Below are 22,446 nucleotides of genomic sequence, written 5' to 3'. Positions count from 1 at the left end.
AGCCCACAATGTCTATGCTGAACATGATACTGAGATAAACTAATCTCATCTGCCTAAACATAGAGTCATTGTGAGGAGGCAACTCTCAACTTCGACAAACACATCAAACACATCACCAAGACAGCCTTCTTCCACCTCAAAAACATCGCCCGTCTCCGTCCATCCCTCTCCTCCACAGCTGCTGAAACCCTCATCCACACCTTCATCACCTCCCGTCTGGACTACTGTAACAGCCTCCTCTATGGTTCACCCTAAAAAATTATCAACAAACTCCAACACATCCAGAACTCCGCTGCCCGTCTACTCACCCACTCCCCGATCCGTGACCATATCACCCCCGTCCTTTACAAGCTCCACTGGCTCCCCATCCCCAGAGAATCCAGTACAAAATCCTCCTCATCACATACAAAGCCCTCCATAACCTGGCCCCATCCTACCTGACTGACCTCCTCCACAGACACACTCCCACCCGTACCCTCCGCTCTGCTGCTGCTAACCTCCTGTCCCCTCCCATCCGGACCAAACTCAGATCCTGGGGGGACAGAGCTTTCTCCATCGTTGCTCCCACATTCTGGAACTCACTACCCCAAACCGTCAGAGACTCCTCCTCACTCACCACATTCAAAACATCACTGAAGTCTCATTTGTTCAGCACTGCCTTCAATCACTGACCGTTACCTCACCTTCATTTTCCTTTTCTCTGCGTTTACTCATTTATCTATTTATTTTCTTTTATGTTTTAGTAAACCTTGTAAAGCGTCTTTGAGTGTTAGAAAAGCGCTATATAAATGTAATGCATTATTATTATTATTATTATTACAGCATGGAAACAGGCCCTTCGGCCCAATTTGCCCATGCCAACCAAGATGCCCCATCTACGCAAGTCACACCAGCCTGCCTTTGGCCCATATCACCTCCATTCCCTGCAAAACAGAGTAAATCAGACGGGCATAACTAGGCATAGTCAAGAATTGCCTACTGAAAGTAAAATGACATTCTGGTGTTCATTAATAATCTTACCTGCACTGGCGATTATCTGCGCGGCTTCGTTACTCAAGAGTTGTGTCACTCTGTTATTCAGTGCTTCGATGGTTTCTTGCATGGCTTTTAATCTCATTCTCAACATGTCACTTTCTTTCTGTAGCATGGCGTTTTCATGGCATAAGTCGTTGTAGCCTTCAGTACCATCAGCACTAATGACTCGTTTACCCTGAAAAAAAACAACCAGAAATAGCTCAAAACAATCAATTACCCAAGTCATTAAGGACTCTAGGGTCTGAGCTGAAGGGAGTGGTTGGGTAAGCTAGAATTTCATTTTTTGGAGTGCAGGAGACTGAAGGGTGATTTTACGGAGGTGTAAAAAATCCTGAGGGGAAGAGATGGGGTGAATGTCACAGTAACATGGCGGCTCGAAGACACGCTTGTAGAGTTGCCTCCTCACAACGCTAGAGACCCGTGTTCGATCCTGACCTCAGGTGCTATCTGTGTGGAGTTTGCACGTTCTCCCTGTGACCAAGGACTTTCCTCTAGGTGCTCTGTTCTCCTCTCACATCCACAAAACGTGCAGGTTTGTAAGTTTATTGGCCTTTGTAAATTGCCCCTCGTGTGGATGTGAAAGTGGGATCACATAGAACTAGTGTGAACAGGTGATCAATGGTTGGTGTGGACTCAGTGTTTCCAAGCTGTGTTCCTCAATCAATTTAATCAACGTACTATAAAGCCATCTCTCTGTAATTTCCCTATCCTTTCCCAATTTTGTATGGAGTGCATAAACATTCACGCTGTGCGAGGTGAACATACATGTGTTTTATTTATTGGAGATTTTTTTTGCAAGTAAAGTTACAGTGAATCACAGCTAATTTTGCAAATTGCTGCATGTTTATATTAATGCGACTAATTTGGTTCTATTTCTTTAGTGTATGGAAAACAGCTAAAGTAATATTTATTGGGAAGGAGGAACAGCAGATACTGGTTTTATACCGTGGGTAGACAAAAATGTAGGAGTAACTCAGTGGGTCAGGCAGCATCTCTGGAGAAAAGGAATAGGTGACGTGTCCCTATTTCCAGTTGAATTAATTTTGGGAAAGGCTTATACCCACTGAACTTTACACCCACAGAAGAATAGGTAACTGGGAGATACTTGCCCGTCAATGGTTCAGGGGCCACAGTTCTTACCGTCTTGTATTCCATCAGCTCAATCTGGACCCGAACAATCTCAGCTCGCAGAGTGTTGATTTGCTGACTGGTTTTGTCCTGGTTAACCATAACTTTGTTCTTGATATTTCGGGCTCGATTGGCATATTTGAGGGCGTTGAGAGTCTCCATGAAGTCACGGTCAGATGGGCTTATGCAAGCGATCATAATGGTGCGACTGTAAGGGAATTATTGTCATTCTGATTACGTAGATGTCTTTATGCTGCACACTATATATCATCGAGGAACAAAAAAAAGTCTCTCCATTACTTCTACTGTTGCAGGTCTAAAAACTCAACCACCACAAACCTGAAAAGTCTAATATTACCAATATAAAGAAGAGTATGCTTCTCACATATATATATATATGCTTATATATATATACATACACACACACACACACACATATATATATATATGCACACACATATATTACATATATATATATCCCAATGATTCAATGGTTCAATACTTTATTGTCACGTGTACCTAGGTACAATAACATTTTTGTTTTTGAATACAATCTGGTAAAATCATACAGCAGACTTTGCCTAGGCGGTACAGAAAGATTTGCCACGTTTCTGGCGCCGACAAAGTTTTTAAAGCTCTTTTAAAGTACAGTCTTATCTCGTCGCTGCTGTGAACCAGGCCTGCCATCGCGTGTGGCTGCAGCCCCACCCACCTACACTTGAGAGGTTTTACAATGAAGTCAAAAAAGTAGATAGAGATGAACATTTTAGAAAATTGGACAAGTTCAATATTTGTTTTAGTCATGAGAAGTTAAAGTCTATGTATTGATATTGTGAAAGAAAGCCTACTTCGCCAATGTTAACAATTTTCTGATGTAACACAAAAATATTCGGAGAGGAATTGGTCAAGCATGGAAAAATGGGATCTAGCTTGGATGGGGCACTTTAGTCAGCATGGATGAGTTCCACCAAAGGGCCTGTTTCCGTGCTGTATGGCACCATATAACATTTCTCTCTTATACTTCCTCTACAATTTTTCTGAACATCTTCATGTGTCTTTTTACTTGGAGTGAAGGGCTTGTTCCAAAAGTCTCTACTCTAAATAAAGCAGATCTTTTGCGATTTTTATTGTGCAGATCTATTGCACTTTGGTACCTGTTTCCTCCCAGTGAATCCTGAAGAATCCTTGTCAGTTTGGAGTCTCTGTACGGCACGTGATGACTCTTCTTGCTCTGGTCTCCCAGTGCACTGATAACGTTTCCCAGTGACAGCTTCACTCAACGACCAAAGACAAGAGACAGAATAAATTTGAAAGATGATTGAGTTGGGGTGGGGTTAATTTAAACATAAATTTTATTAGCTGCACAAAACAATACAATATACAGAGAGAGGCATTCCTTCTCTTTCTATCCCTCCCCCACCCAAGTTGCACCAACTTCTCGTTCTCACCCAACAAACGGCTGACAATGGCCCGTTTCCTTTCTCATCGTTACTTTTTTGCGTCTTTCATTCATTGTTCTTTATCTCTCTATACATGACCGTCTTTATATACATGATTGTCTATTGTCTATTGTCTTTATCTCTCGTTTCCCTTTTCCCTTTTCCCTAACTAGTCTGAAGAAGGGTCTCGACCCGAAACATCACCCATTCCTTCGCTCCAGAGATGCTGCCTGTCCCGCTGAGTTACTCCAGCTTTTTGCGTCTATCTACAGTAACCCGTTTAAACATTTCCACCTCTATAGTTCCATGAACGAGATACAAGGAAGTCCGGATGCCATTGTCTCCTATTCATCACTAGTCCTTGTTTGAAGAGCAATTTAAAGTCTTCAGTCTGAAGAAGTATCCTGACCCAAAAAGTCACGCGACCATGTTCTCCAGAGATGCTGCCTGGTCCACTGATTTACTCCAGCACTTTGTGTCTTTTTTCTGTAAACCAGCATCTGGAGTTCCTTGTGTTTCTAGACTTTGTCACTTACTCCACCCATCTGCTAATAAACATCCATCGCCTGCATCCACTTATCACATGCCAGGCTTTATCCCAGCCCTACCTCTTTTCCAGCTTCCTCCCCCTACATCGCTTGGTTACCCATGATCAAATGACGTAGTGGAGTCAAAGGTCAAAATGGCCTAATTCTGCTCCTTTGTCATGATCTTATGAACCTAAAAATTGGTAGAGGTGCGGACAGTGCAGAAGGCTGTCAAAGGATACAGCAGGATATACATCAGTTGCAGATATGAGCAGAGAAATGGCAGAAGAGGTTTAATCTGGGCAAAAGTTAGGTGAAGCACTTTGAAAGGTCAAAGGTAAGAAGCGTGAAAACAGAATAGATAGTCAGAACCTGTTGCCCAGGGTAGAAATGTCAAGTACTAGAGAGTAGAGCTATAAGGTCAGAGGTGGAATGTTTAAAGAAGATGTGCAAGCAATTTTTTTTTACACAGCGTATGGTGGATGCCTGGAACGTTCTACCAGAGATGATGGTGGAGGCAGATATGGTAGTAATGTTTAAGAGGCTTTGAGATAGGCACATGGATATACAGAGAATGGAGGGAGATTATTCCCACGTAGGCAGAGATTTGTTTAACTTGCATCATGTTCGGCATGGACATTGTGGGCTGAAGGGCCTGTTCCTGTGCTGTACTGTTCTATGTTTTAAGAGTTTAAGACCCAAATCCAAAACGCATTAAGGTGTGATAGAATATTAACACCTGTGCACAACACGACAATAATACATTGCTCAAAATACATTTAAAATGTAATTGGTTAAAAAACAAAAGTAACGTTAAAGCTTTTTCATTAAATCACAAGCATTTACCATAAAATAAACAATGCATTGTTACTAATGCTCTGTGGAGTTTAGCAATGTTCCTATTTTCATCACAGCCAAGCATATTTCTGTTGGTTAATACAATGGAGACAGCTGAGCCTGGATAACCCCAAGAGTCTGTATCAGTAATGCCTGAACTCACCTGTGCCTATCCTACAATGCAATTTTATTGTTATATGCTCATCTCACCACCTATCTCAATAGCAATCCCACAGTATTTCGATTCTTCTAAAGAAACATAGAAACATAGAAAATAGGTGCAGGAGTAGGCCATTCGGCCCTTCGAGCCTGCACCACCATTCAATATGATCATGGCTGATCATCCAGCTCAGTAGCCTGTACCTGCCTTCTCTCCATACCCCCTGATCCCTTTAGCAAAAAGGGCCACATCTAACTCCCTCTTAAATATAGCCAATGAACTGGCCTCAACTACCTTCTGTGGCAGAGAATTCCACAGACTCACCACTCTCTGTGTGAAGAAATGTTTTCTCATCTCGGTCCTAAAAGACTTCCCCCTTATCCTTAAGCTGTGACCCCTGGTTACAGATTAAATCAATTTAACTAAAATGTGGCACATCATAGTATATCTTCATATGGTGATTATGGTCTACATTAAACAAATTGGGCACAACCCCTAATAGACAACAAAGGATATTTTGCTTTATTATAAAACATCACACCGTAACATGATAAGAATAATATGCTTAATAAATAGTTTTCTTTTTTCAATTGTTTACCCACAATGTCCAGATCGGTTTAGTTTTTTATTTTAGTTGAGATTATTATTGTCACGTGTACCGAGGTACAGTGCAAAGCTTTTGGTTGCGTGCTATCTAGTCAGCGAAAAGACTATACAAGATTACAATCAGGCCGTCCACAGTGTACAGATGCAGGATAAAGGGAATAACGTTGTGTGCAATAAAATAAGTCCAGTAAAACCCGACTGAAGATAGTCCAAAGGTCTTCAATGAGGTAGATGGGAGGTCTGGACCGCTCTCTAGTTGGTGATAGGGTGGTTCGGTTGCCTGATAGCAGCTGGGATCATTTAAAAGGCCCATAACACAACATAGAACAGTGCAGCACTGGAACAGGTCCTTTGGCCCACAATGTCTGTGCCGAACACGATGCCAAGATGAACTGATCTCATCTTTCTGCTCATGATCCATATCCCTCTGTTCTCTGCATATCCAGTACCTATCAAAAAGCCTCTTATCGTAGTTGACACAACTACCACCCAGAGCATCCAGGCACTCACTACCCTCCATGTTAAAAAAAACAACCCGCACATGTCCTTGAAACTTTGCCCCTCACACCTTAAAGCTGCACCTCCTATTCATTGACATTTCCACCCTGGGGAAAAGGTTTCATAAGTCATAGGGGCAAAATTAGATAATTTGGCCCATCAAATCTACTCTGCCATTCAATCATGGCTGATCTATCTTTCCTCTCAACCCCATTCTCCTGCCTTCTATCCATTACCTTTGACACCCTTACTAAGAACATGTCAATCTCCACTTTAAAAATATCTAATGACTTGGCCTCCAGAGCCATCTGTGGCAAAGAATTCCACAGATTCACCACTCTTTGACTAAAACTTCTCCTTATTTCTTTTCTAATGGTATGTCCCTTTGTTCTGAAGCTGTGCCCTCTGGTCCTAGACTCTCCCACAATAAGCTTCTAATGGCCTACCCTTTCTACGATTCTCATAATTTTATTTTGATATATGACAAAGCACTTTGCATAGAACATACATTGCAAAGAAATGCAAGAAGATCAAATGATGCACTTTGTGAACCTTAAAACAGCAGAGGTCATGCTGCATAAATGACGCAGAGTATAATTTTGCCTCGTTATCTCATCGCATTGAAACGTGCAGTGTCTTTTTCAACAAACCGCCTGCTCTCTGCAGGTGTAAACCTATACAAGGTTGTATAACTGGTCATTAGCAACATGAATTCACAAATATCTCTCACCACTTTTTCCTTATTATATCCACAAATAAATTATTTTAACGTTTGGAAACAATACAATAACTTCCATACAAACACTTTTTAGACTCTTAGACTTTTAGAGATGCGGCGCCGAAACAGGCCCTTCGGCCCACCGAGTCCACGCCGACTAGCGATCTCCCCGTAGAGTAGCACTATCCTACACACTAGGGACAATTTACAATTTTTACCAAAGCCAATTAACCTGCAAACCTGCACGACTTTGGAGCGTTGGAGGAAACCGGAGCACCGGAGAAAACCCACACGGTCACGGGGAGAATGTACAAACTCCGTACAGACAGCATCCGTAGTCAGATCGAACCCAGGTCTCTGGCGCTGCGAGGCAGCAGCTCTACCGCTGCGCCACTGTGCCTCCCCTCTTTGGCTGCCTTTTTCTGGAACCAGGTAGTCTTTCTACTTCAATAACCATGCTTTCTCAAAGTTTCTCTGACACCTGCTCTTCTAACTCTAGCTTCAGTACTGAAAATTGGAATGCGCTAGAATTGCCCAGGCACTATTCCTCATGGCTAACAGCACCAGATCGTGGCATCTCTTTGGGTGCTCTACCCGGGCGGGGAAGGACCTGCTACCTAAACCTAACCCTAAGCCAAGCCACTTTTCTATCATTTTGTTTCCTCCTCTTTTATTCCATGGGCTTCAGACTTAATGACAAATAGGTTCAGTGGCACTATATTGAACTCAGTCAACAGATCATTCGAAAATGCAGAGTTCAATTCCGTTAGTACACTGACATGCTTTCATTAGAACCTTTACTTAATTCTAAAGAGCGCTGTTCATTCAAGTTGCAATGGTTTGAGAAATTACATAACTTGAGTGTCTGGTTAGTTTTCTTGGAATGTTACATGTGGTTAGTTTCGGGCCGAAGGGCCTGTTTCTGCACTGTAAGTGTAAGCTTGCAATGATCCCGACACTAACTTTGATAAGTAGGAACAAGGAACTGTAGATGTTCAGGAAGGAACTGCAGATGCTGGTTTAAACCGAAGATAGACACAAAAAGCTGGAGTAACTCAGCGGGTCAGGCAGCATCTCTGGAGAGAAGAAAGGGGTGACGTTTCAGGTTGAGACCCTTTTTCAGACTGGTTAGGAATAAGGGAGACGAGAGATATAGACGATGGGAGAGATAAAGAACAATGAATGAAAGATATGCAAAAAAGTAATGATGGGTGAAAACGAGAAGCTAGTGGTGGGGGAGAGATAGAGAGAGAGAGAGAGAGAGAGAGAGAATGCCGGAGCTACCTGAAGTTAGAGAAATCAATATTCATACCACAGAACTGTAAGCTACCCAAGCGAAATATGAGATGCTGTTCCTCCAATTTGTGTTTAGCCTCACTCTGAGAATGGAGGAGACCGAGGACAGAAAGGTCTGTGTGGGAATGGGAAGGAGAATTAAAGTGTTTAGCAATCGGGAGATCAGGTAGGTTCAGGCGGACTGAGCGAAGGTGTTCAGTGAAACGATCGCCCAGTCTGCGTTTGGTCTCGCCGATGAATAAGAATCCACATCTTGAACAACAGATACAGTAGATGAGGTTGTAGGAGCTGCAAGTGAAACTCTGCCTAACCTAAACGGACTGTCGGGGTCCCTGGACAGAGTCGAGGGAGGAGTTATAGGGACAGGTATTGTATCTTCTGCGGTTGCAGGAGAAGGTACCTGGGGAGGGGGTTGTGACCCAACCCAAAAAGTCACCCATCATTTTTCTCCAGAGATATTGCCTGACCCACTAGGTTACTCCAGTACTTAGTGACTAACTTTAATAAAATTGGAAAACAAATGTAGGCAGAAGCAGCATAAATTTCAGTCGTTGAAAAGTTGATATTTCTGTGTATTCCTTACCAGACCACAGTTGATGGAGATGCCTTCTTTGGCCCTCTCTCCTGTGGCTCCTGTCCGCTTCAGCCTTTCTGAACCGGCAAGGTCAACAAAGTGGAACTTGGCTGTAAATGTTTCGTACTCATTGACGGGCTGTGATTCATGTGCCAGTTCGTTTATCTCACCGTTCACCTGAAGGACGAACACAGGACAGCAATACAAATGTAAGTCATTCATACGGAGCAGTATGAAATGTAGAAACAAGGTTCTGCAGACACCGCCTTACATAAACAGACACCGGGGCGGCACAGTGGTGCAGCAGTAGATTTGCTGCCTCACAGTGCCAGAGATCCGGGTTCGATCCTGACCTCGGGTGTAGTCTGTACGGAGTTTATACGTTCTCACTGTGACTGCGTGGGTTTTCCCCGGATGCTCCGGTTTCCTCCCACATCCCAAAGACGTGTGTGTTTGTAGGTTGATTGGCTTCTGTAAATTGTCTCTAGTGTGTAGCGTGCAAAACTGGGAAAGCATAGAACTAATGTGCGGGTGATTGTTGGCTGGCGCAAACTCGATGGGCCGAAGGGCTTGCTTCCAGCCTGTATCTCTGAACTAAACTAAAAAGGCACAAAGCGCTGGAATAACTCAGGGGTCAGGCAGCATCAGAACATGGATAGGCAAAGTTTTGGGTTGGGAACTAATCAGTCTGAAGACGGGCCCCAACATATCACCTGTCCATATTCTCCAGAGATTCTGTCTAACCCACTGAGGTCCAGGCATTGAGAGCTGAAGGGCCCTTTCCTGTGATGTACGGTTCTATGTTCTTAGTTTTTGTACTGATGCAGCATAGAACAGGCCCTTCGGCCCACTGTCCATGCCGACCCATTCACACAAGTTCTATGTTATCTCATATTCGCATCCGCTCCCTACAAACTTCTATAGAGGTTGACTCCAATGAAAATAAATTGAACTAACCTACAATATGTATAAATAGAATCTGCTTTTGAATAAATAAGTAACTGCCCTGGCAATGTCTGGGTCACAGAGTAAAAATTCATCAGTATTTTCCAACTATATGGGGTGGAAATATAATGCAAGTGGAAACAAAGAGAGGGACCCAAGATCAGATTCCTGGATTAGGCCGAAACGAAACGTGTCTCACCATTTAGGAGTGAAAAATTGTTGGCTGTGTGAGTTACCAAATACTAATACCAGATGACTACAAGCAAATATCTACTACGAAGATATAAGGAACTGCAGATGCTGGTTTACAAAAAAAGACACAGAGTGCTGGAGTAACTCAGCAGGTTAAACAGCATCTCTGGAGAACACGGATAGGTGACATTTCGGGTAGGGACTCTTTTTCAGACTCAGTAAAGTAGCTGCCTTGGAACATAGAACATAGATCAGTGAAACACAGGAACAGGCCCTTCAGCCCACTATGTCCGTGCCGAATATGATGCTGAGATAATCTAATCTCCTCTGCCTGCACTTTTCCACATCCTAAGTTCTAGGAACAAAATTAGGCCATTCGGCCCATCATGTCTACTCTGCCATTCAATCATGGCTGATCTATCTTTCCCTCTCAATCCCATTCTCCTGTCTTCACCCCATATCCCCCGACACCCGTACTAATCAAGAATCCCTCCATTCCCTGGTTAAAACAGAAAAGAAGGTGGAACTTTAACAATGGAACACTTAGGAATTTACTGCAATAGCATTAAAATGAAACTAAGTGAACTGGCATTATCTGTTCAGCAATTTTTCAGTGTCAAATGCACATAAATGGGGCTAGCTTAGGCATGTTGGTCGGCATGGGTCAGTTGGGCCTGTTTTCATGCTGTATGACTCTGACTCTATGCCTGCATATCTTTCAACTCTTGTCCAAAATAAAAATAATAGCACTCAAAATATTTCATTGTACTGCAAAAAGTACTGCTGTGAAGAGGATGTTTTCACTTGTGTGACAGTCGAGGACCAGAAGACATAGCCTCAGAATAAAAGGACGTACTAGTAGAAAGATGAGGAGGAATTTCTTCAGTCAGAGGGTGGTGAATCTGTGCAATTCATTGCCACAGACAGCTGTGCAGGCCAAGTCATTGGGTATTTTTAAGGCGGAGATGAACAGATTCTTGATTAGTAAGGGTGTCAGGGGTTATGGCAGGGGTTCCCAACCTTCTCCGTCCCGTTTACCCCTTTGCAACTTTTCGAAAGTAAATTTTCCCCCCACCCTGTTTTGTTCAGTAATTTGAGTTTACATTTCTACCATAATAAAGTAACCGACAAAGGGGAAATTTTAAAATACTGTTTTTAACATTATTATTTTAAGTTCAAATAAGAATAATAATAGCACATAACAAAGTGATTTCATTTATTTATGAACAACTAATGATGAACAGATACCGGCATACCAGAACCAAACACAGTCAGTCAATATGTACAAATCCAGAATCAACAAATTTACCCCCTGGTTTGGCGAAATTTACCCCCTGGGGAAAAATTTACCCCAGGTTAGGAACCCTTGGATTATGGGGTGAAGGTGAATGGGGTTGAGAGGGAAAGATAGATTGAATGGCAGAGTAGACTTGATGGGATGAGTGGCCCAATTCTGCTTCGATAAGTTATGCAAAAGATTCCTTTCCACTTGAACTTGGAAATACTTTTCAGCACCAGCGCTGTGTGAGGAACAGACCATATCTTGTCTTGGGCAGACCATCATTTGGCAGATGTGGACTGTAAAGATAGCGTGTGAGCGCGAGCTCTCAGCATTCATCTGTGTGCTCGCCGTGGTTCGAGCAAGAGCCCCCAGCTTCAGGCACTGGATCATCTGAAAGACAAAGTCAAGACGGGTAAAACTACCTGCTTCCCCACTGACTCGAGTTGTTCATAGACCATTGGACGTTCTCAAAAAATAGACAACATTCTCCAACAATAAAAATGGGAGTTTAAAGTTATTTGTGGTTATCACATCCCACAAGGGCCAACGGTCGCAATATAATGCAACATCCTAATGCAATCATAGCAGGTTAAAACTCAACTTAGGGTGGAGGACAGTCATATACACTAAAAAGTCGTCATGATAAATTGAAATGGCGAAGGTTAAACCAAGATAACCTAGGTCACGAGGATGACTGATTGACCAAAACGATCTCTGGCATGTCAACACTCATTACTCTCATGATAGGCAGCGATCCATCCCCTGCCACCCATCTGCTTGTTCTATCATCCTTTCCAAAGCATGATGCATAACCTAAGACACAAAGTGCTGGAGTAACTCAGCAGGTCAGACGGCTCTGGAGAACATGGATAGGTAATGTTTTGGATCAGGACTTCTTCAAGCTGATTGCAGGGGGTTAGGAGAAGAAAGTTGGAAGCGAGGAGGCATAGGACTAAGTCTGGTAGGTATTAGGTTGAGGGGGGTGTTTGATAAAGAGATATTTGGACAAAGACCAGAGATGAAAAGACAGAAGGTGTGAGGCAAAAGGATTGAAGTTTCAAATTGGGAAGCTAGAGGAAGGAATGCAGGTGGAAGAGGAAGGGGAGAGGCATGTCCAGGTAAACCAACATTTGCAGTTTCTACATGGTACATAACTTACTGCTTGGACCCACCATTAAAATAGATACAATGGTATGAAAGGCAAGTCTGAAGCAAAGGAGCCAGCCTCTGCTAGATTGGATCTTCTAACAAAAGTTGGCCATGGGTCTTGTAACACAAGTTGGCTGTGAATCTTTAACACAAGTTGGCAATGGTTCTTGTAACACAAGTTGGCCATGGGTCTTGTAACACAAGTTGGCCATGGGTCTTGTAACACAAGTTGGCCTTGGGTCTTGTAACACAAGTTGGCCATGGGTCTTGTAATACAAGTGGCCATGGGTCTTGTAACACAAGTTGGCCTTGGGTCTTGTAACACAAGTTGGCCATGGGTCTTGTAATACAAGTTGGCCATGGGTCTTGTAATACAAGTTGGCCATGGGTCTTGTAATACAAGTTGGCCATGGATCTTGTAACACAAGTTGGCCATGGGTCTTGTAACACAAGTTGGCCATGGCAGTAGGGGTTGGGGTGGTAGTTGAGACAGGTACTATATCAACACCTGAAAGCTATTGGACAGAAACATAGATAGAAAAGATTTAGAGGGATATGGGCCAAATGCGGACTGGTGTTGATAGGACATCTTGGTATGCATGGGCAAGTTGGGACGAAGGGCCTGTTTTAATGCTGTATGATTCTATGACATATACGTACTCATGTTCCAGGTTTTAAACAGCAGCCATCAAATAAAGAACTTGGACCAATTGATTCATTGCCAGAACCCATTTGAAGAATTTCAAATGATTTATCAGAAATGTTACATTAGGCTCAATTTGTTTTACTCACTGACCTCTTGTTCGGAATTAACAACACGTGAAACTGCCCCACTGGTGCAAATAGTTCCGTTGGCACCTTCATGGATTTTAATATTGGACTTCCTATGGCGTGAATCCAATTCCCGTGTACTGTCAAACAGATCCAAGATCTCTTCGTTGTAGAGCTGCAGAGGAACACAACAAAACTTGAAGTATGAGCACAAAGGTGTGGGTGGCACAGTGGCGCAGCGGTGGACTTGCTGCCTTCCAGTGCCAGAGACCCGGGTTCACTATGTACTCTATGTACTCTTGTTTCTGTAACTATGCACTCTTGACCCTCTTGACTTGGTATAAGAATGCAGGTCCAAAAAGATGCAGTCCGGTGAAATTTGCAAATCAAGTGGCACGCTTGTGTTTAGTTAGCTAAGATATAATGAATGTGTCACCGTACCTCCAGAAATTGAGCGTTTACTTTAAACTCCGGCGGTTGTCTTCCGTTGTCCTGGGCAGCTTGCTTTCTCTCTGCAATCCCCTCAAAAAGATGCTTGATCGCTCGAGGAATTATTCCTTGCTCCTCCACCGTTATGTTCACATTGAACCCAGTGCCCATAGTGTGCGTCTTGCCAGAACCCGTCTGAAATCAGAAGGTACACGAGACAGAAATCTTCAGAAACAACTTAAAAATTGACACCTGACAAGAAATTACTCCAGACACTGGGAATAATCAGTCTGAAGGAGGGTCTTCACCCAAAAAGTCGTCTATCCAATCCCTCCATAGATGCTGCCTGTTCGCACCTATTTCTCCCCTCCCTCTACATTCCTTCCTCCAGCTTCACAATTCGCAACTCTTCAATCCTTTTGTCTCACACCTTCTGTATTTTCATCTGTGGCCTTTGTCCAAACAATACATATATAATTCTTAAAGGATTGGACAGGCTAGATGCAGGAAAAATGTTCCCGATGTTGGGGGAGTCCAGAACCAGGTTTAAGAATAAGGGGTAGGCCATTTAGGACTGAGATGAGGAAAACCTTCTTCAACCAGAGAGTTGTGAATCTGTGGAATTCTCTGCCACAGAAGGCAGTGGAGGCCAATTCACTGGATGTTTTCAAGAGAGTTAGATTTAGCTCTTAGGGCTAAAGGAATCAAGGGATATGGGGAAAAAGCAGGCCCGAAACGTCACCCATTCCTCTCCTAGATGCTGCCTGACCTGCTGAGTTACTCCAACATTTTGTGATCCCTACAATTTGTACCAGCATCTGCAGTTATTTTCCTACACAACTGGAGTAACTCAACAGGTCAGGCAGCATCTCTGGAGAACATGGATAGGTGACGTTTTAGGTAGAGACCCATCTAATTACCTACGACACATTTTTAACCACCAAACTCTCCTCCTGCAGTATTATCTTTCTGGAGCATTGGTATTTGCTTTTACCTGCCCATAAGCAAACACGGTTGCATTGTATCCTTCGAAGCACCCTTCCACCAGTTTATCCACACAGGATTTATAGACATCATATTGTCTGGAATCCATATCAAACATAAAGTCAAAGGTGAAAGCTTTGTCTTTGCCCAGAATAACTTGTGGCTCCCCTGGTGTCACCAAAGTACAGATATGGCATCCCTCAATCTTCTCTTTGGCTGACTGTGGACGAATTCTGTGGCAAGAATATACAACACAAGACTGTCACCATCACAAATTTATTTGCTACTTTCATTTTCAGTAACGATCGAATATCGTAAAATAAACTCCTTCAAAAGGAACGCAGCACCAAATATTTAGAAGTATTTATTTTGTCATTACCATTCATTAAATAATGTTTTCATTAACATTATAGTTAAACATATTACAATTTCAAAACATGGCACAAAGTGCTGGAGTAACTCAGCAGGTTGGGCAGCATAATTGGAAAACATGGACAGATGACGTTTTGGGTCAAGTCCCTTCTGTGGGATGCTCGTGTATAATGGGCTGATCCGACCACCACAGGTCAAATTTGCCCCCTGCGGCTGGGGCTTTGGAACTCCGCACCCGGCCTAAGCCGGCAGATCCATTCCCATAGCCGGCTTCCGCAGCAGACTTTGTGGGCCGGCATCTCAGCCTCTCACCAAGGCCGTGACTTCTGTTGGTCCGGCAAGGCTCTATAACCAAGGATGCCGGAAAATCGGTGATAGCCATGTAGTAAATTACTCTGAACTCTCCAACCCCTTCAATAGTTCCTGTAAACCCATCAACCTAAGCCCCCTCAACTATAAACGTTATGACACATTTTCTATCATGTGCAGTTTAAGCCAATTCATTTCCCATTGGTTTTCCGTACTGCAAATCCCTTTAAGGTCAAAGTTCTGTTATTGTTTGAAAATGTGCATTGAAAAAAGAAGCATGATTCTTTTATTTAATCGGTTGCGAAACTTCCTCATCTTATTTATTTCTGCAAAAACCCTATTCCAGGAAATATGGGGATGAAGACTGATGATACATTTCCCCCCTGCAATAATTAATAGTCTTGGTTGAATGCAGTTCCAGGAACAAAGGAGTAAATTATTAAGATGGAAAATAAACTAATGTTGATCTTGATTATGAAGCATAGAACAATGCCAAGAAACACAGCAGTACACATTAGGCACAGTTAAATTTAGCCAGCATTAAAATAGCAATGAAAATCAATAATCGCTTTTTTAGATTCCTTATAAAATAAGTTGTATATTGCAAAAACTCATCAAGCTTGTGGGCACGCACCACCAGATTCAGGAACAGCTTCTTCCCCTCTCAGACTTAGCGAACAAACCTTCTATAAGCTAACAGTATAGTTGTGATCTTCCAACCTACTTCATTGAGGCCCTTGCACTTTTTCTCTAACTATAATGCTATAATGCTGTAACACTATATTCTGCACTCTGGTATTTTTCTCTTTGCACTACCTGTGTATGGCTTGATTGAACTTATGTATAGTTTGATTTGATTTGACTGGGCAGCACACAAACAAAACCTTTTCACTGTATCATAGTGCACAGTGGCGGCAGCAGTAAAGTTACTGCCTTACAGCGCCAGAGACCCGGGTTCAATCACTACTTTTGGTGCTGTCTGTACGGAGTTTGTACGTTCTCCTTGTGACCACGTGGGTTTTCTCTGGGTGCTACGGTTTCCTCCCACATTCCAAAAACGTGCAGGTTTGTTGGTTAATTGGCTTCTGTAAATTGCCCCAATAGAACTAGTGTACAGGTAATTTCTGTTTGGCACAGACTTGGTGGGCCGAAGGGCTCGTTTCCATGCTGTGTCTCTTAAAAAAAACATGTGACAATAATAAACCAATACTAATGATGGAGGCAAAACTGAAAAAAAGTCGAGAGTTAAGTCCACATCATGTCCTTAATGTTACATGTAAATATTGAGTGTGAGATGTTACGCTAATATTATTGCTTTGATGTCCATTCACATCTAAACGTTCAGCAGAACAATCAACGGCTCTGTCAATTATTTTTTGGCAACCTGGAAGTCTAACGTGAGGAGGAATCTACTCTTTGCAGTATAACAATGCACTTTGATATGTTGAAGCAATGACTATTGTACCACACTCCAAACAACAGCCTCAACCAGATACAAGATGCAAGGATTGAAGCTGGTCATCAAATCATAGAGTTGTACAGCATGGAAACAGGCCCTTTGGCCCAACTTGCTCAAGCCGACCAAGATGCCCCATCTATGCTAGTCCCACCTTCCCATGTTTGGCCCATATCCCTCAGGTCAGGCTACAGAACAAGGCAAGCTCTGGAAATCTGCAGATAGACATAAAGTGCTGGAGTAACTCAACGGGCCAGGCAGCATCTCTGGAGAAAAAGGAGGGGTGACATTTTGGGTTGGGACCCTTCCTCAATCTGCAGCTTGGTTTACACTCTGAATTCTGAATTTAATTCTGAAGATGGAACCTTAGTTCAGTCTGAAGAAGGGTCCCAACCCAAAATGTCGCCCATCCATGTTCTCCCGGAACAGGAAGCAAGAAAAGACCAGGACAAATCTGTGCTGGCAGCAGATGACATCAGGCAGGGTGGGGGTTCCCTGACAGGCCAATTGTTGGCTAGGGAAGGTGTGATCCAGAGAGGGATACACTGTTGTGAACTGTGGAACTGGTTAACGGACATTTAGTGGAGGAAGGGGGAAGTGGGGAGGGAAATGTTTGTATAAGATACTTAAAATTAGAGAATTCAATGTTCATATAGCTAGGATGTAAGCTACCCAAGCAAAATATGAGGTGCTGTTCCTCCAGTTTGCGTGTGACCTCACTCTGGCAATGGACAGAGAAAGGTCAGTGTGGGAATGGGAAGGGAAGTTAAAATGGTTAGCAACTGGGAGATCCAGCAGGCCTTGGCGGACAGAGCATAAGTGTTCAGTGACACGATCGCCGAGTCTACATTTGGTCTTGCCGATGTCCATGAGTATGTAATTGATGTAAGTGACTTTCATTGTTTTTTTCCAGGAGCACATCTAGGTTTAATAGGGCTACTTTTATCCATCAGTCTCATATACCTACAATAACATTTAGACAATAGACAATAGGTGCAGGAGTAGGCCATTCGGCCCTTCGAGCCAGCACCGCCATTCACTGTGATCATGGCTGATCCACAATCAGTACCCCGTTCCTGCCTTCTCCCCATATCCTTTGACTCCGCTATCATTAAGAGCTCTATCTAACTCTCTCTTGAAAGCATCCAGAGAATTGGCCTCCACTGCCTTCTGCGGCAGAGAATTCCACAGCTTCACAACTCTCCGAGTGAAAAAGGTTTTTCCTCATCACCGTTCTAAACTGAGAAAGCTTACTGAATACTTTGGGGTTTTAAATAAACCGATGTTTATAATATTTTTACAATCCAACGTTGTTGTGGCCTAATTGACTGTTCAAACACTTTCTGCTTTCATTTCAAGTTCATATTGTAGCTGCAATCGAGCCATCAGGAAAGGTTGGGTCAATTGCTTCCTCTTCCTTTCATGTAGATACGGATATCCTGTTAACTGGAGATGTCTCCCTTCCAGAGCCAGTCTTTTAACTGCCTTTAATTTGAAGAATATATGGAATGGGAAAATACATTTGTATGCATTATTAAACAACGTAATACCAACATGAACAACTAACACAAAGTGCAGGAGTAATTTATGGATAGGAGACAATTTATGGATAGGAGAAAAAGACATTCTGGCCTTCCATCACAGTGAGGAGGTGACTGGAGGAGACTCACTGTGATGGATGTTTCTTTTGTTTGATGTTGGTTTATGATTGCATGTGTTATTGCATATTTTTATTGCTTATTCTTATTGGTCTTATTGTTGAACTGCGGGTAATTTTTCATTTCACTGCACATTTATGTGTATGTGACAAATAAATTGACTATTGACTATTGATTTCAGGTCGGGTCAGAAGAGAGGTCGCAACTTGAAACATCACCTACGCATGTTCTCCAGAGATGCGATGTTGCGTCTCCCCTTTATAACTAATTATCTATAAAACATAAAATAGTACAGCACAGGAACAGGCCCTTCTGCCCACAATATCGGTGTCAAACATGATGCCAGGTTAAACAAATCTCAGAGACCCATTGAACTACAATTCCCATATTCCTTTTGTGTTTACAAGAAAACACAAAGTGCTGGAGTAATTTTCTGGAGAACGTGGATAGGTGTTGTTGCAGGTTGGGACCCTTCTTCAGACTGATTGTGGTGGGGGAGATTAGCACGCAACAAAAGCCTTTCACTGTACCTTGGCACACGTGACAACAAACTCAAAACTCAAACTCATCCAGCAGGTCTTGATGGATGATTTTACTATTGAGATTACAATCTCAAGTCGAAGAGTGGAATCACAGAGTGGGTGCAGTGAGAGAGTATGTTGCTAAACTCTCGTCGAAGAGTGGTGAGAGAGCATGTTGCTAAACTCTTGTCAAAAGAAGGGTCTCAACCCGAAACGTCACCCATTCCTTCTCTCCCGAGATGCTGCCTGACCCGCTGAGTTACTCCAGCATTTTGTATCTACATTTTGCAGCCCAGCGGTATGAACATTGACTTCTCCAACTTTAGATAGTTCCTCCGTCCCTCTCTTCCCCTCCCCCTTCCCAGTTCTCCCTCTATCTTCCTGTCTCCACCTATATCCTTACTTTGTCCTGCCCACCTGACATCAGTCTGAAGAAGGGTCTCGACCCGAAACGTCACCCATTCCTTCTCTCCAGAGATGCTGCCTGACCTGCTGAGTTACTCCAGCATTTTGTGAATACCTTCGATTTGTACCAGCATCTGCAGTTATTTTCTTACAATCTCATGTGGTTGATACTGTGATATTCTTGCAATTATAATAGAAAGCGGCAACCTCTGGGTGAATGTCTATCTGGCAATAATCCCGACTATCATTAAAATTCTCTGTAGTTTTCTCTCCTCATTGAAGCAGCCACACCTCACGTTAGTTTACTCACTTCAAAATCATGCAAAGCCTGATAACCATGCCCAATGACCTCTGCTATGCAAACAATTACAGCATCCTCATTAGAGAATCCAGTTAAATTCATGCCCCACTGTTAGATTTCTGCACATTCCAAAATATATTGCTCTGAAATGTGCTTGGGCGGCACGATGGCGCAGCGGTAGAGTTGGCGCAGCGATGGCGCAGCGGTAGAGTTGCTGCCTTACAGCGCTAGAGTCCTGGGTTCAATCTTGATTACCGGTGCTGTCTGTACAGAGTTTGTACGTTCTCCCTGTGACCATGCGGGTTTTCTCTGGGTGCTCCAGTTTTTGCCCACATCCCAAAGACATGTAGGTTTTGTAGGTTAATTAGACTTTTGTGTCTAATGTGTACTGATATACAGTGAGAAGCTTTTTTTGTTGCGTGCTATCCAGTCAGCGGAAAAATTATACATGATTACAATCAAGTCGTCCACAGTGTACAAACACAGGATAAAGGGAATGATGTTTAGTGCAAGATAAAGTCCAGAAAGGCCAATTTAAGTTAGTCCGAAGGTCTCCAATGAGAAAGATGGTAGGTCAGGACTGCTCTCCAGTTGGTGATAGGATGGTTCAGTTGTCTGATAACAGCTGGGAAGAAACTGTCCCTGAATCTGGAGGCATGTGTTTTCACAATTCTGTACCTCTTGCTTGATGGGAGAGGGGAGGAGGGAGTGTCCAGGGTGAAACATCCTTGATTGTGCTGGTGGCCTTGCCGAGGCAGCGTGAAGTGCAGATGGAGACAATGGGAGGGAAGCTGGTTTGCGTAATGGTCTGGGCTGCGTCCACAACTCTCTGCAATTTCTTGTGGCCTTAGATGGAGCTATCCTCAAACCATGTTGCGAGGCATCCTGATAAAATGCTTTCCATTGCACATCTGTAGTAGGTGGTGAGAGTTGTTGAGGACATGCCAAACTTTCTAAGTCTGGTCCTGCCCTTGCCTTTTTTGCCACACAAAAGTTGAGCAAAATCAGTGTGCAGACATGCACTACACTGGGGGACCTCAGAGTGCCTTTGTACTGCACATTATTGTCAAAGTATATAGCCAAGGACTGGTTTTAATGACTGCAGGTTAGAACCTTTAGTCCTTAAAAGCGTCCTTGCATGCTTAATGCAAAATCTTTCCCACTTTAAAGAATAACATGTATTTTTCATCAGGATGAAGGCGAAGCATTAAGTTGATTGCATTCTGCAAATCATTTGTACATTGTCAAAAACATTAATCAATAAATTGGCTTTAATGTTGCAGTGCAGTGGATTTCTAAAAGCACGCCATTAGCAACAGTATACATTAATGGCACCAAATGAGTTGTATGTGGTTAAGTTTCTGGACAAATGCTTTCACATTTAAAAAGACTGCAAAGTGCCAAATGAGCAAGTGTAACTTGGATACTGACGGACTGCTGACTAGACAAAGAGCAACTCCAGCCCAGTGTTTCATTATCCTCAAGGGACCGTGGTCATTGACTTGCCAGGAATTTCCTCATAACATTACAAACTGCAACTAAAGTACAACAATAAAACTCAATACAGGAAACCATAGCAGTGTTCGGGGACAGTGCATCAACGATTATTTTAATTGAAATAAATGATTAATACTTCACATATTCATGCACATTGGTGCAGGTGTTAGAGTTGCTGCCTCACAGCGCCAGACCTCGCGTGCTGTCTGTGTGGAGTTTGCACGTTCTCCCTGTGACCGCGTGGGTTTCTTTAGGGTGCTCCGGTTTCCTCCGACATCCCAATGACGTGCGGGTTTGTAAGTTAATTAGCCTTCTGTAAATTGCCCCTAGTGTTTTAGGAGTGGATGAAAAAGTGGGATACCATAGAGCTAGTTGAACGGGTGATTGATGGTTAGCTTAGACTCGATGGGCCGAAGGGACTGTTTCCATGCTGCATCTCTAAACTAAACTATGTACTCAAGCAGTTAAACAATGATTTAACTATTATAACTGCTGGGGGAAATCAATTTTATAGGGAAATTTATTCTCAATTTCTTAATCTTAATTAAGAATTTTAAACAGCGGATAAAATGTTAAGAAACATAACCTCAGTAACGTTGTTTAACTTCTCTCCATTAGCACAATTTTACTTTTGATTGTCTTTTTCCCCTCTGACACACAGTTGAAGCGCTCTCTCTCTCTCTCTCTCTCTCTCTCTCTCTCTCTCTCTCTCTCTCTCGTAATTATTTGATATGAAACACGTTCATGATCTTCTCAGTCAATCTGAGAACTCACTTCATCTGTAAGTATTGGCAACAAATTTTCAAATCTAAAATTCCATCACATTTGTATTTTGTGAATCATATTAGAGTTCTTCATCTCAGTTCTTCAATTCAAGCAAATGACATAGTTAAATTCCAAATTATTTGTTGCCTGTCTCGATTGAAGGGTCTTTAAGTAAAGATCTGGCCTTTGTTATTTTAATTGATTTAGTTTTTTAGAGATAAAACATGGAAACAGGCCCTTCAGCCCACTGAGTCCATGTCGACCATCAATCACCTGTACGCTAGTTCTGTTATCCCAGTTTCGCATCCTACACACCAGGGGCAATTTACAGAGGCCAATTAACCTGCAAACCTGCACGTCTTTGGAATGTGGAACTTCAGCCTTATCAATGAGTCCCTGTTCAATCAAGATCCGGCCCACCTCTTCCTCCAAAATCTAGTCCTTTATCTCCTGACTCAACCCTCAATGAACAACCTCTCTGCCTGAGCTCATGTCCAACCCTCCTCTACCTCAGGATTCTCTCAACCACATACCCACACTCACAACCCAAGGTCTGTCTACTATGCTTCAACACTGACAAAGCTAAGACAAT

At 42.8% G+C, this 22,446-nt stretch overlaps 1 protein-coding gene across 4 annotated transcripts in view; it reads right to left on the bottom strand.

The window, feature by feature from the left end:
* Nucleotides 1-22,446, bottom strand: part of kif21b (kinesin family member 21B) — a 122,725-nt gene that overhangs the window by 69,101 nt on the left and 31,178 nt on the right. For all 4 annotated transcript variants that reach the window (XR_013548849.1, XR_013548850.1, XR_013548851.1 and 1 more), the window contains exons 2-9: nt 14,581-14,803; nt 13,599-13,781; nt 13,183-13,332; nt 11,493-11,627; nt 8,828-8,995; nt 3,318-3,433; nt 2,176-2,371; nt 1,021-1,210 (exon numbers count right to left, since the gene is read on the bottom strand). Coding sequence is in view for 1 of the 4 variants with exons in the window: in XM_078420724.1 (XP_078276850.1) it covers nt 1,021-1,210; nt 2,176-2,371; nt 3,318-3,433; nt 8,828-8,995; nt 11,493-11,627; nt 13,183-13,332; nt 13,599-13,781; nt 14,581-14,803 (1,361 nt within the window). In the remaining 3 variants the exon portion in view is untranslated. The remainder of the gene's footprint in view (nt 1-1,020; nt 1,211-2,175; nt 2,372-3,317; nt 3,434-8,827; nt 8,996-11,492; nt 11,628-13,182; nt 13,333-13,598; nt 13,782-14,580; nt 14,804-22,446) is intronic.

The sequence above is a fragment of the Rhinoraja longicauda genome, chromosome 24 (assembly GCF_053455715.1).
Source record: "Rhinoraja longicauda isolate Sanriku21f chromosome 24, sRhiLon1.1, whole genome shotgun sequence".
NCBI classification, from domain to species: domain Eukaryota; kingdom Metazoa; phylum Chordata; class Chondrichthyes; order Rajiformes; family Arhynchobatidae; genus Rhinoraja; species Rhinoraja longicauda.
This window is presented reverse-complemented; position numbering and strand designations above follow the sequence as displayed.